This window comes from Microtus pennsylvanicus, chromosome 4 (genome assembly GCF_037038515.1).
Source record: "Microtus pennsylvanicus isolate mMicPen1 chromosome 4, mMicPen1.hap1, whole genome shotgun sequence".
Classification (NCBI taxonomy): Eukaryota; Metazoa; Chordata; class Mammalia; order Rodentia; family Cricetidae; genus Microtus; species Microtus pennsylvanicus.
Genome location: NC_134582.1, coordinates 136,579,134 through 136,594,004, shown reverse-complemented (window position 1 = coordinate 136,594,004; position 14,871 = coordinate 136,579,134). Strand labels below are relative to the sequence as shown.

The 14,871-nt window shown below is 41.7% G+C and overlaps 1 protein-coding gene across 1 annotated transcript in view; it reads right to left on the bottom strand.

The window, feature by feature from the left end:
- The window catches only part of Armc3 (armadillo repeat containing 3), a 93,948-nt gene that overhangs the window by 63,067 nt on the left and 16,010 nt on the right, over positions 1-14,871 (bottom strand). The window contains exons 5-7 of the mRNA XM_075971106.1: positions 10,092-10,160; positions 9,440-9,615; positions 5,451-5,645 (exon numbers count right to left, since the gene is read on the bottom strand). Of these exons, the coding sequence (XP_075827221.1) occupies positions 5,451-5,645; positions 9,440-9,615; positions 10,092-10,160 (440 nt within the window). The remainder of the gene's footprint in view (positions 1-5,450; positions 5,646-9,439; positions 9,616-10,091; positions 10,161-14,871) is intronic.

Genomic DNA, 14,871 nt, shown 5'->3' with positions numbered 1-14,871 from the left:
GTTGTGTTAAAGAAAGTTACTCTTCAGATTTTACCGTGAGAAGTGGGACTCATCAAAACATAGTATGATTAATTCTGTGTTGACAAAAGGCCAAGGAAGGAGAAGTTTTTATCAACAACTAATGTTCTACCACTTGCCTCATCTTTTCTCATTTCTCTTACTTCAAACATTTTATGGATAAAATAATAAAGGAAACATCCGGTAATTACAGTGAATTGAAACTGCTCATATTATCTTCTACCAAACACAAATCTAAAATCCCCAAGGAAAAAGTACATATAATTTGGTAGTGTAAGCATGGAACCAGAGCTTTGTCCATGCTAGGCACACTTTCTACCACTGGTCTGTAACCTCTGAATCAACAGGCAAAAAAGAAAGTTTATACACAATAAAAAGTTGGGTTGCCAATCAAAGAAAAGGTATGTCTAGAAAATATGAGCTCTATTAGTGTATCTCTTGGTATTACCACTCTGGTTAAAGCCACTGGAAGAAACAATGACCTAGTTTGCTCAAAACTTATAATGAACAACCATGTGTGGTGGCGCATGCCGTTATCACAGCAATTGGAAGGCAGAAGCAAGATGACTGATGCAAGTTCCAGGCCAGCTGGGGTACACAGTGAGATGCTGCACACACACACACACTCACACACACACACACACTCACACACACACACACACTCACACTCACACACACACACTCACACACACACACACTCACACACACACACACTCACACACTCACACACACACTCACACACACACACACACTCACACACTCACACACACACACACTCACACACACACACTCACACACACACACACTCACACACACACACTCACACACACACACACTCACACACACACACTCACACACACACTCACACACACACTCACACACACACACTCACACACACACACACTCACACACACACACACACTCACACACACACACACACTCTCACACACACACACTCACACACACACACACACCCCACAAAACCAAACAGGCAAACAAACTTACAATGACCCAATCCATTCTAGTGTTGAGTAATTAATTAAGGTGAGCCATCTTACAAGTTAAGGGCTCTGATCAATTGAGGTTTTGTTGAGGGCAAAAGGAACCTAGACTGAAGGACGTCAGTCATGACCACGTCACTAGTTATAGCTAGGAAAGCTCTAATCGCCCAAGTGTTTTTTTCTTCATTCTGGTAAGGATGCTTGTCTATAAGTTCGCTTGTATTTGTGTATTTTAAGTATATGACTTTGTTTTTTACTCTCTTGTCTTTTTTTCATACAATTTGAAATGATCATTGATAATTTAGGATTTGGGTTTTATTGCCTTTAAAATACAGAATTTAAGTTTCTGAAAGTTAAGAAGAATGAATGTCACTCATGGACATTGCCCTCATTCTAGGGTAAGTGTGGTGAATTTTCTAAAGAACACAGGGTGGTTACTTGTATCAGAAGAATGTCTGACTCTGTCATTTTTTTTCTTGAAAAGTATAATTTAATTTTAACATTAAAAATTATGAAGTCAGAGCCCAGTGCAACAGCACATCCATTTAATGCCAGCACTCAGGAGGCGAGGCGTGTGGAAGTCTGAATTAGAGGCCAGCCTGGTCTATACACGCATTCCAGTCTACTAAGGGTTGTGAGGTTGTCTTAAAAAAAAAATCAGAAGACAGAAGTGAGGAGCAAGGGGTGGGGGACCAAGTCAAACCAGTAGCTCTGACAAATGGGCAGAGCTCTCTATGCAAGTCTTCCTTAATACTGTTGTGCATGGTTTGGCATGAAGAGATTTTACACAAATTTTGAGAATTTAATTCCTTTAAGCATATATGGTAGGTGTCTAAGAAGCTAGCTCAGTCAGTGAAGGGCTTTTCAGGCAAGCCTGTGAACCTGAGCACCGAATGCTTGAGATCCTAGGACTGGGCATGCTGAAACAGAAGGATCCCTCGGACTTGTTGCTGGCTGGTCTAGCTGAATTGGTCAGCTCCAGGCTCAGTGAGACACACTTCCTCAGAAAGCAAGTTGGAGAGCAATGCAGGAAGACAGCTGATGTTGACCTCTGACCTGCACACGTGAGCCTTCAGACACCACATACGTACATGCATACAAAGGCACACAAAACAGGTAAGCATGCATACACAGAAAATATTGCAGCTTGAATTACATTTATTTTGCTTTTCCAAGGCTCATTACTAGCTGTAAATGCCAGCCTCTGGCCCCCATCTTTGGAGGCCCCTCCCCTGTGCTCCTCAAACCTTGACTCCTCCCCGAGGGGTCTTTTAATCTGGTCTGTTTTGACTTGATGGGGATTATTTTGCATGAGCTGAGAGCTCGCTTTAAGAAAATATTCCTAACACTAGCATAAAACAACATAATTTTTATGAATTGACCTTTACCCTTTGAACTTGAGAAAATCTACTTAAAAGTTAGATTTCTTAATCTAACTTTAGATATCTACTTCACAAGTAGACTTTCCTGTTCTCTTCGGGTTTTCTGTCTTCAAATCTGTTAGGTTTTTTTTTTTTTTTTTTTTTGTAGCTTTCTTTTGTCTGGACCTCATTACCATGGTAAGGAGTTTGAGTGCATGAGAAACTTAAATGAAGGATTCTCTGGGCCTTGTGCCCCAGCCTAGGTGGGGATGGGAGAGGAACTTTCATATTTCATTCTATGTATTTTGGTGTAATTTAAAAATTTCCAAATAGAGCTGGGAGATGGTGGCACAAACCTTTAATTCCAGCACTTGGTGGAAAGAGGCAGGTGAATTTCTGTGAGTCTGAGGCCAGCCTGGTCTACCAGAGCTAGTTTCAGGACAGCTAGGACTATTACATAGAGAATCCCTGTCTCAAAAAAAAATTTCCAAATAGAATACACATATTAACTCTGAAAAAATACTTTCCATATATTTGTGCTCTCTGTGACTACAGACAGGTTATTTAACTTGTGAACCTAATTTTTCTCATCTATAAATGAAGTCAAAGATGTGATAACTATATATGATATATAATATAGTTTATATATGATATAAATATATATGATTATATGACGTTATTATACAGAGTATATATAATATACAGATATAGATTTATATAGGATATAGATACATTACGTATTATATAGTATAATTTATAATGATATAATGTTTTTATAGATTATCATACTTTGAAAGAAATAAGAAGGTAATAAAATCACATATTCCAAACACCTGTATCACATCTATGACAGGGTAGATCTTTACATGTCATTTTTTCTCATGAAGATAGGAGACAGAACTGTGACATTATTAGACAAAGCTATATTCATCCTGAGATTAATGATTTACACATTCTATTTGAAATAATAGCATAACAAGATAAGATAAAATAATGGTATTGTTAAGAGTTCTATATAGTTCACAGTACTAGACAGCCTATAGCACTGTTAGAGTTCTATATAGTTCACAGGACTAGACAGCCTATAGCACTGTTAGAGTTCTATATAGTTCACAGTACTAGACAGCCTATAGCACTGTTAGAATTCTATATAGTTCACAAACTATACAGCCTATAGCACTGTTAGAGTTCTATGTAGTTCACAGTACTAGACAGCCTATAGCACTGTTAGAGTTCTATATAGTTCACAAACTATACAGCCTATAGCACTGTTAGAGTTCTATATAGTTCACAAACTATACAGCCTATAGCACTGTTAGAGTTCTATATAGTTCAGAGGACTATACAGCCTATAGCACTGTTAGAGTTCTATATAGTTCACAGTACTAGACAGCCTATAGCACTGTTAGAGTTCTATATAGTTCACAGGACTAGACAGCCTATAGCACTGTTAGAGTTCTATATAGTTCACAGGACTAGACAGCCTATAGCACTGTTAGAATTCTATATAGTTCACAGTACTAGACAGCCTATAGCACTGTTAGAGTTCTATATAGTTCACAAACTATACAGCCTATAGCACTGTTAGAGTTCTATATAGTTCACAGGACTAGACAGCCTATAGCACTGTTAGAGTTCTATATAGTTCACAGGACTAGACAGCCTATAGCACTGTTAGAATTCTATATAGTTCACAAACTATACAGCCTATAGCACTGTTAGAATTCTATATAGTTCACAGTACTAGACAGCCTATAGCACTGTTAGAGTTCTATATAGTTCACAAACTATACAGCCTATAGCACTGTTAGAGTTCTATATAGTTCACAGTACTAGACAGCCTATAGCACTGTTAGAGTTCTATATAGTTCACAAACTATACCGCCTATAGCACTGTTAGAGTTCTATATAGTTCACAAACTATACAGCCTATAGCACTGTTAGAGTTCTATATAGTTCACAAACTATACAGCCTATAGCACTGTTAGAGTTCTATATAGTTCACAGTACTAGACAGCCTATAGCACTGTTAGAGTTCTATATAGTTCACAAACTATACAGCCTATAGCACTGTTAGAGTTCTATATAGTTCACAGTACTAGACAGCCTATAGCACTGTTAGAGTTCTATATAGTTCACAAACTATACCGCCTATAGCACTGTTAGAGTTCTATATAGTTCACATACTATACAGCCTATAGCACTGTTAGAGTTCTATATAGTTCAGAGGACTATACAGCCTATAGCACTGTTAGAGTTCTATATAGTTCACAAACTATACAGCCTACAGCACTGTTAGAGTTCTATATAGTTCACAAACTATACCGCCTATAGCACTGTTAGAGTTCTATATAGTTCACAAACTATACCGCCTATAGCACTGTTAGGGTTTTACACCACAAATGTGAAATCCTGACACAGAACTGGTAGACAGGATGTCATGGAATCAGAGGTAGATGGATGTTGCAGGAAACTTAATAAATTACTCAAGGAGCTTTTAACCTCCTAGAATGTGCCTCTCTTCTTATTTTCAAAAAGGCACTAAATACAGCTTGGTTGATCTAAGACATTGAAATAGAGGCGGTGGATCTGAACTCTACATATCAGCGTTGGCTCTGGAATAGAGCCTGGGGACCCTTTCAGCGTGGATCTGAGCCACGTCTATACAGCACACTGCTAGATTGGCATTTGTAACCAGAAGACATGAGACACACAGACACAAAGTTGGAGACAGATTCCTTGCGAGCCTTACGGGAACTGTGCACCTTCACCTCCAGTGTCTCTCGTTGTTTTTAGAAGGTAAATTGTTCTTCTCTCCTCATCCCACAGACAATTAAAGGATTACTTCTAAGAATTTCTGAACAATCTTAAACCTTCAAAGCCATATTTTCTATTAGTTCTGCATGGCCTCCACAGCTAGCCTGCTTTAAAAAGCCAAATAAAGTTTGCACAACCATTAATGAGTTACTCCTGTAAACTTTGCTTACTAAAATTTTTAACTAAAGTTTTTAACTTTCAGACTTTAGGACAATATTTCAGAGAGCTGCATGAATGGGAACATGGCCAATACCTTGGCATCCAGGATCTTGGTGAGCTGGTCTAGTCCTTGATTGTCTTTCAGCATTGTCCGAGACTCCTTATCACATGTGATAACACCCAGGGTTTTGAGAGCCAGCAGCTGGATGATTGGGTACTCGGACTTCAGGAGTTCTAGGATGGGAGGGATTGCGTTTAGTCCTTGAAGTGTCGTCCGACACTGAAAATCCTGCCGTGAAATGGTAGAGAACATTGTTAAGTTATAGTTTCTCCAGCATTGATTCCAGATTCCAAAACAACTCAGACAAAAAAACTGAAACAAACAAAAAGCAAAACTCTCAATGGACAGTAAAAATAAATTTATTGACATAGACATTGTCAACAGGAAGTCAATGTTAACTATCTCTTGCAGGATTTATATTGCTACAAACTTCTATATACAATATTATGTTAAAATTTATACATAATACAATTCTTTTCACATGAATATACTGTTTCAAATAGTATTTGATAAAATAACTTGGATTCTTGGTCTTTGAGGGGTTGTTTGTGAAACAGCAACATGTATTCGGTGTTGTAGATAACCCAGTGTGCAAATTTAAAGCAGGATTTTTTCAAATACATGATCTTTACTTAAGACTCTTAATTTCTTATAGTCAGTGTAGTTAAATTCCTATATGCAATGAACCAGTTTTGGTAGTGGTAGCAGGGCAAAGGGTGTTGTATTGAGCAGTGGAGAAAACTCTGGAACAAACTCAAAGGTGCTTAAAATAACACTGAAGGTGGAAAAGGGGGGTAGGAGTGGGGAAGTAGCTCAATCGATGGAGTGTTTGCCACTTAGCCTAGGAGATGAGTGTGGGCTACCAGAACCCATGTAGTGAAGTCAGAGCGGCAGTGTGATGGAGGCAGAGCAGGTAGATTCCCAGAATGCAGTGGCCGGCCAGCCTACCTTAGTCATTAGTTAGGGAGAGACCCTGCCTCAAACAAATAAGGTAGAAGGTAATTGAAGAAGACAAGGCACTGATCTCTGGCCTCCACACTCACATGCACAGATGTGCACATACCTACATAAATATGCATGTACAACATGCACACATGCACACACACACACACACACGCATGCACGCACGCACACAGACACACTATCTGGAAAAACTCCTGTGTTCCGCTTAGCCTTCCTTCTTTCATCATTTGCCCAACTTCTAAATGTTTAGCTTCCTTCAGGCATAAACGTTATAGGTGACCTTTAAGATAGTGTCCCCAGGGGCTCATAATGTGACTGCATTTGGAAAGAGAGTCACTGCTGATATAACTAGACAAGACGGGGTCATCGCGGAGCATAGTCCTTAATGGTGTCTTTTTTTCCCCCTGGTTTTCTGAGACAGGGTTTCTCTGTAGCTTTGGAGTCTGTCCTGGAATTAGCTCTTGTAGACCAGGCTGGCCTTAAACTCACAAGAGTTCACCTCTGCCTCTGCTTCTGCCTCCTGAATACTAACTGGAATTAAAGGCATACACCACCACCGCTCGGCTTAATGGTGTCCTTATAAGGAAAAATTGATGTCCTCTTGAGGATGGAGATGACAAAGGCAGAGACTAGAGTGCTGGTGGCTAGCAAAAGTTGGGCAGTTGAGGAACGGTTCTGCCCAGTCTCTGGGGCATAAGTCACATTAACACCATGACTTTGAACCTTTAGGCTCAGAACTCCGCTCTGTTGTTTGTGGTATTTAGCTGCAGCAGCCCTAATATCTTCTTAGTCTCCAACGCTTCTGTTATGAAGAACTTTAAAGGCAATGCTTTTTATTTTGACTTGAAAGAAAAAGTAGAAGACTGCACCCAGGAGGAGTCATGAGGTTAAAACCACATATCACGGATGGGCAATTTTAAGTCATTGAGTGAGTTGGATAAAGAGTGTTAATTGACAACTATGAATAAGACAAAATCATCCCAGAGACAAGCCTGTGAGAGGTTTCCTAGATTAAGAGGTTCTCTAGCTTCTGGGATGACCTTGATTCCATTCACTGCCGTGGGAAGAGCCATCTTGTCTGTGGGACCATTCCCTGGGTGGCAGACCCTGGACTATATGAAATGGGGGACATTAGCTGAGCATAGGGATCCACTGCACTCAGCTTCCTGATTGTGGATGTCATGTGTCCAGCTGTTGCAAGCTCCCACCATCTTAACTTCCATGCGGGGATGGACTATATACTCTTGAATTATGGACCAGAAACTGCTTTTCGTGAGGGTGTTTTTATCACAGCAACAAGAAAATAAGCTGAGATGGTGAGGGAAAGCCCATTGCTTACCAAGCACATTATTTCATTGTTAAGAAACCAGAGCAGGAAAAGCAGCGGGGAAGGTCTTTCTAAACTGACCTGTTGTGGGTGAGGGCTGGGCACAGGGAATAGTGCAGCGGGGAACAGAATGGAGTTGTTTTCTATGTACAGGAAAGCAGCCTTATGAAACAGCTTTTGCTGTTGTGAATTGGTGACTTTTCACCAATAAACAGTCTAAAGCCTTGACCATCTGGTCCTCCAAGCCCGTAAGGACTGTCCCAGTGATTTGCCTTTATGAATGAGAATTCTGGAAGGCAGCTGTCTGCGAAGACTGATGCTGTCTTAGCAAGTGATGCGCACGGGGGGAACACTGCAGCTCAGAGCCTGACTACCTTATCTTGTGCTAGTTTCAGGCCCCTGAACAGACGATCCTTGCCTACCTCTGGGTCAGAACTGACATCCCCTGGCTAACAGATAAACAACTTTTGAAATCTGTTATTTTACAAACTTCTACCAACCCAAAGCTAAGGATGTTACCAGATGCCATCTGAGGCCTACAGGAGGGATTTTCCCTACTTGCTGTAACCACATCTCTGATGTACACCCCCCCCCAATGTATTTTCAACTTGCCTTGATTTGTGACTTTTTTATTCTGCTTACTATCAAACCTCATGAACTTGCTTCCACGTGGGAACATGGAACCTGGGGTTGCTTAACTTCTTGTTCTCCAGGGCAAGGAAACTCAAGTTTGGGTTCAGAATAAGCTTTTAGATAAGAACTGTGTTTTTGTGTTGATGCTTCCCAGATTTGACATGAATTGTAGATTTCCCATTTTAAAAGAAACACAATGGACTCACATGAATCCTACCTTAATATGTATGCCACTGTATTCTTTTAAAAGAGAAATTTATTTCTTTTCATGTGGTAGACAATTATTTATCAAATGGTAACTTTGAAAGGCATCTACATGGAATTTCCATATCTATTTCTGAGTGATAAGTACTAAATGGTGATGTGGAATTCCCCTCTGCATGCTGTGAACACCATTGGTTAATAAAGAAGCTGTTTTGGGCCTGTGATAGGGTAGAGAAGAGATAGGCAGGAAAAACTAAACTGAATGCTGGGAGAAAGAACACGAAGTCAGGAGAAGCCATGTAACCCTGCTGGAGACAGATGCAGGAAGTTTGCCGGAGAAGCCACAGACACGTGGTGATACACAGATTACTAGAAATGAGTTAAATTAAGATGTAAGAGTTAGCCAATAAGAATTTAGAGCTAATGGGCCAAGCAGTGATTTAATTAATACAGTTTCTGTGTGGTTTTTTCGGGGTTGAGCAGCCGGGAACAAAAAAGGGGACACCTACTACAAAATGGGCTGAGAACTACTATGCAAAACTGGTGAGTTTTAAATTTTGTTTTAAACGAAAAGATAAATTCCATGATGGGCTTCAAAAAGTATTTTATGTGTGTGGCTGTTTGCCTACATACCTGTGTATCCCATGCACACAAGTGCCCACAGAGACCAAAAGGGAACATCAGATCTCCTGAACTGGAGCTACAGATGGTTGTAAGCCACAATGTGGGTACTGGGAACTGATCCTGGGTTCAATGGTAGAGCAGCTAGTGCTCTTATCCTCCGAGCCATCTCTCCGGCCCCACCCCCACAATTGGCCTTCTGCATGTTAGGCAAGCACGTTAGCATTGAGTTGTATTCCCTACCACCAGAACGCTGTTTAGAAGCCATCCCTACCTGTACCAAGTTGTAGATGCACTCAATAGAGTTCTTCTTCACATCTGGGTCTGGGCTACTCAGCAGTCTGATGAGTGGCTCAAGTCCACCATGCTCAAAGATCTGTACTTTCCCAGTGTACTCTACTGACATGTTTGCGAGACAAAGACTTGCAAACTCATGGATTACCACTTCTTCTGTATATCATAGATAAACAAGACAGCGTGTTAGCTATTACGGAAGCTCTACTTTACAATAGACTTTGAGGAGGGGTGTGATGATCCTAGCTACTTGGCAGGCTGGGGCAGGAGGTTCTGCATATCCAGGGTTATGGGATATATTGCAGTGGTAGAGTGTTCTCTGAACATATGCGAAGCCCTGGACTCAATTACTCAATTTTAGTATTACACACACACATACACACACACACACACACACGTACGTGCATGTACGCACGTGTTCACACACACCACAAACACACAGAAGCTTTGCAATCCAAAGCTCTAAAAATCTTGCTCACGTCGCAGTTTCTGAAAAGTTAAAACTGTGCTGTGGCTTGAAAGATTATAATGACAGTTCACAGTGGATGGCTCATAAGTTCTTTACAATATGTAGTTTAATAAAATATAAAAAGAAATCAGTCCCATTTTGGAGCCATAGGATGCAAAGTTACCTTCTGGAGCAAGCTGAGCAATAACAGAGTTCATGACCTCTAACTCCCTCAGCAACTTTTTAACATCATCTACAAAAGAAGAGACAAAATATGGATGTTTGTTAAAGTAATAGTGACGTCTGCTAAGCATTTGCTAAGACAGGTGTTCCTGTCTGATTTCATGGTGAGGATATTGAAATCTAAGCAGCAAAAAGGCAGTGGCAGGATGCATGCCCAGGTCAGTTGGTTCCACTTGGACATCATCTAGCCGCTGCCTTTTGCTCAACACTAGAAAGAATAACAGCAGAATTTCCAGATATACCCAGAACACATCAGAAAATCTGACTTACAGTGTCTTATATTTTTTATTATATTAATCTTTTGTTTTGAAATTTTTATACACGAATGGTTTATTACATTGCTTCCATCCTTCCTCCCTCTCCAACTTCTCCCATATCCTCTCTTCCTCTCAAATTTATGATCGTTACTTTAATTCTTGTTGAAGATGCTCTAGCGGGCCTGAGCATGGCAAACATGGCTCTGGCCAGCCTTGGCCTTTCCCTATTCCCTCTTTCTTGCTGAAAAACAACAACAACAACAAACCAAAAATCCCATTAGATTACATTCCTAAAACTAGTCATGAAGACTATTCCTGTATTTGGCCACTTCCTCCTCTTGAGGCTGACTACCAAGGTCCAGCAATCAAAAGCCCCCCTTTGGTTACCCTAATTAACATGCCCAATCAAATATCATTTCCCCTTTCCTTTGTTCCTATTCCTTTCTCTCTTATCCTCTGTCTCCTCTGTTTGTCTCTTATTCCCTGTTCTTTGTCCTTCTGGGGCTAATAAGTCTCTTTTGTGCTAAGAACTTGTCTTGGGGTATCTTTTGCCAATGCTGGCACTTTCAATTGTTGTTATTGCTCTCCTTTCTCTCTCTTGAGTGTGTGATGTGATATGATGTCTCTCTCTCTCTCTCTTTCTCTCTCTCTCTCTCTCTCTCTGTGTGTGTGTGTGTGTGTGTGTGTGTGTGTGTGTGTGTGTGTACAACTTACTGAGCCGACTATATGGGATTGTATAACCTATCAAGCTTGTTCATGAGAAAACAGATTCATCTCCTTGGAGCAGCTCCTCACGTAGGGGTGGAGCTTTGTGTCATTTCTCCATCCAGACTGCTACATCGACTGTTGTCATTATGCAAGGCCTTGTTTAGGAAACCATATGTTGAGATTCCGTCGGTGCCTCTTCATGTCATGTCTAGAAGACCCTATTTTACAGTAGGTGTCCTGGTCCTCTGGCTCCTACAGTCTTTCTGACCCTTCTTCCTTGGCTTCTCCGGAGCCTTAGCTTACATAGGTGCATCAGATGGAGTTGGGCATCTATGGTCACTTATTCTCTTTATTTTGAGGTGATTTTTAAGTTTGATTTCCATAAACTTGTGTAGAGTGCAGACAATTATCCTAACATATTTTGACTGATATATTCTTATTGTTTACACTTCATTTAGTTATTAGAGATGTAAAAAGTACTCAGAGATAAATGCATTGGCTTTTGAAGCTCACTGTCTGTTAGGCTAAGGGTAGCCAGGTATGCCTCCACTTCTTGCTGACTTAACTCCAGTTTTTAGAGGAAAAAAAAAGATACATCTGTTTCTTTAGTTTTGCAACTTCTAATCCATTTCCTTTATCTGTAAAAAAAGGCTAACCCCACTAGATTCAAAGGAAAGGTCACCGAAGTGCGCTGTCTAGGATGAGTTTGTCCTTATTAATAGCTGAATATGTTTGGTGTTCACTGAGCACCCTTTCCTGAGGAATTCAGAGCTGTGACTTTTCTTCAATGTGTCAAAACTTCTGATTTCTCTGTTTCTCTTGCGAGTGGCTGAAGGCAGAGCGAATGGACAGTTGCCTTTGTAGGTTCCAGGACATGCAATGTTCCTGGACATGGAATGTTCCAGGGTGCTGTGTTGTGGGAAGCAGAGGTAGAGGTAGTTTTGGGGGAGCATGTGTTAATGAGAAGGACCCCAGTGCCTCAGACCCATGGGAACTGACAAAGCCTCTTCCGGATTAGGCTCAGGAGATTGACATAGCCTTTTCTAGGTCAGGGTCAGGGAAATGGCAAAGCCTTCTTTGGGCTCCTGGGTAGAAGTTGCTGCCGTCCATCAGCCTAACTACAGCCCACCTGATCCCAGACTTTCTGTATGGACATCTGCCATTTCTTCATTCCTCTGGCAACTCAGTCAGGTTTCTAGCCCAATTTGTGCTCGACACAGTAGTGGATGACATTTATGGTCCAACACCAGGTTTTAAGAAGTGTTTACTCGGGGGCTGGAGAGATGGCTCAGTGGTTAAGAGCATTGCCTGCTCTTCCAAAGGTCCTGAGTTCAATACCCAGCAACCACATGGTGGCTCACAGCCATCTGTAATGAGGTCTGGTGCCCTCTTCTGGCCTGCAGACATACACACAGACAGAATATTGTATACATAATAAATAAATAAATATTAAAAAAAAAAAAAAACAAAAACAAAAAAAAAAAAAGAAGTGTTTACTCCACTGATTGACAGGTAACAGCCTTGGCATAATACTTAGATCCTTGCAAGGTTCTGGGACCCAAATTCCATGCACCTGTCTCAACAAGTGCTGTTCCGATGCCAGTTGGCAGGGCTGAGAACAATTTTTGTGACAGCTGTAGGAAAATTCCTTATTTTTAGATGCTTGAAAACATCCTAACAATCTCTGGAAGTTGGATCTCTGAGCACTTCCCCATATATATAAAACCATCCCCGTGCACTTCAGACCTTCTTAATTGATCCTGACCTTAAGGTAGACCATGTTGGTGATGTGTGGTTGTCAGTTCCTTTCTTTCTGGGTTATTGGCAGTCACCTGCAAAGCCCATAGCTGCATGGTTCTTGTGGCCTCAGGTGGGCACCACACCTTGCTTTGCCGAAAGAAGCTAGAAGTCTTCTCCAGAGAGTCTCATGCCATGAAATTTAGACCAGATGACCAGAGGTGCCCAAGACCCGCTCCAGGGTCCATCCCATCTGCTGAGCCACTCCTCCCTGCTGGATGGAAGGTTCTAGTTCACTGCAACTCTGAGAACTGGTGTCCCAGTTGGTTACTTACTATTCTCCTTTTGACAGTTAATCATTCAGAGAATCTAATCCTTTTTTCTATGTGAAATCAGCACAAAATGCCAGGTGAGCTGCTCTTTCAAGCTCTGCAAACATAATATTAGTCTCGGTTCCTTCTTTTTCACCAGGGAAGCGCCTCAACTTCGACAACTGGATGGAAATTCTGACCTGTGCCGAGCCAGGTGAACAGCATCTGAGCAGGTGTCACTGTGATTTTTGGTCAAGGCGGCTCTGCCAACGGCTTTAATGCCTGCTCTAACTTCATTAGCTCTCTTCTGATTGCATTTACTTTTTAGACAGAACCTCACTATGTAGTCCCAGTAGGGCTAAAATTCATTATGGTAGCCAGGCCAAACTCAGTGCAATTCCTCTGCCTCAGCTCCACCATACTGACATTGTAGATGGGCACCGCTGTATCAGGCTTTATTACTTTCCTAATCACCATATCTTGGTTTTACCATGTAATTCATTCTTGGCCTTTACTGGTTTCCAGCACCACCTCTCTCTGCTGGCTTTGAGGGATCCAAAGTGCTGGTTTCTCAGGTTGCCTGGCACAGGGTTTCTGGTGGACTCTCAGTGGCTGACTATAGCCACTGTGCCTGTTTTACAGCCCCTGCATCTGTGGCTGTGGCTGTTGTGTGCTCTGAAAGAATTAAGCACAAACTAGCAGGAGAAAGAAGACAGTGGCAGTCGGGTTTTGGCCAAAAAAGAAGGTCCAGTAAAGTAACTTCACTGTCTTTTTGAATCACTCCAGCTTGACACAGACACATAGCTCAATAACTTCTAGAAGAGAAGGAAGAGGGAAGGGGACAGAGGAAGAGGAAGAGGAGGAAGACTATGGAGCAAGGAGGGAGAGGAGGAAGTGAAAGAGTAGGGGCAAGAGTAATTAGAAACAAAGGAGGAGAAAAAAAGTAGAAAGGGAGGAAGAGGAGAGGCAGGAAAAGAGGGAGGGGAAGGAGGAGGAGAAGGAGTGAAGGAGGCCGCAGAGGAGGAGGCTGTGAAAGGAGAGCTGTCTCACATGGAGTTTCAGCACCAGCATCCTGTTGAAACATGAGTTCATCTGGCAGGAGCACAGGATGGCACGTTTCTGAGGGGCAGCCACTGTTGCTGTTATTAGACACGCCAGCGATGCTGTAGCCCAGCAGTGTGGAGGTGCACTCCCTTACAGATTAGCACGGAGGCACGACTCCTTAGGATCCAGCGGCTACTCGTTCAACTTCTCTCCATGTTTTCTAGGACCTGTGTGGCAAGTGGAGCTTTAGCTGTGGACATGTCAATTCTTCCAAAAAAAAAGAGACCTTGCCAAGCTGGGGATGCCATGTGTTAGCCACACCATCAGATACAAGTCAATCAATTCAAATTGCATCTAATTCATGGACTCCAAAGAAAGCCTTTTATTATACCGCAATTGCTCTTCACACCAGGTACGGATTCTTGACTGTCGCCTTTATTCAGACAAGAGAACTAGGTACGTACTGGGACCCTGAGAGCAGCAGTGCTCTCCGCGCTGGCTGAGCAGATGTGGTGGTCCTCCTAATACTGATCAAAGCCAGCTTATAGGGTGGGGTCTGGGCCTGGGAGATCCCAGAGAAGCCCTCACTTAAGACCCACATGTGAAAATATTTCTTTAAATTTTTAAAAAGTTAAATCATGTGTGTCTGTGTGTATGTGTATGT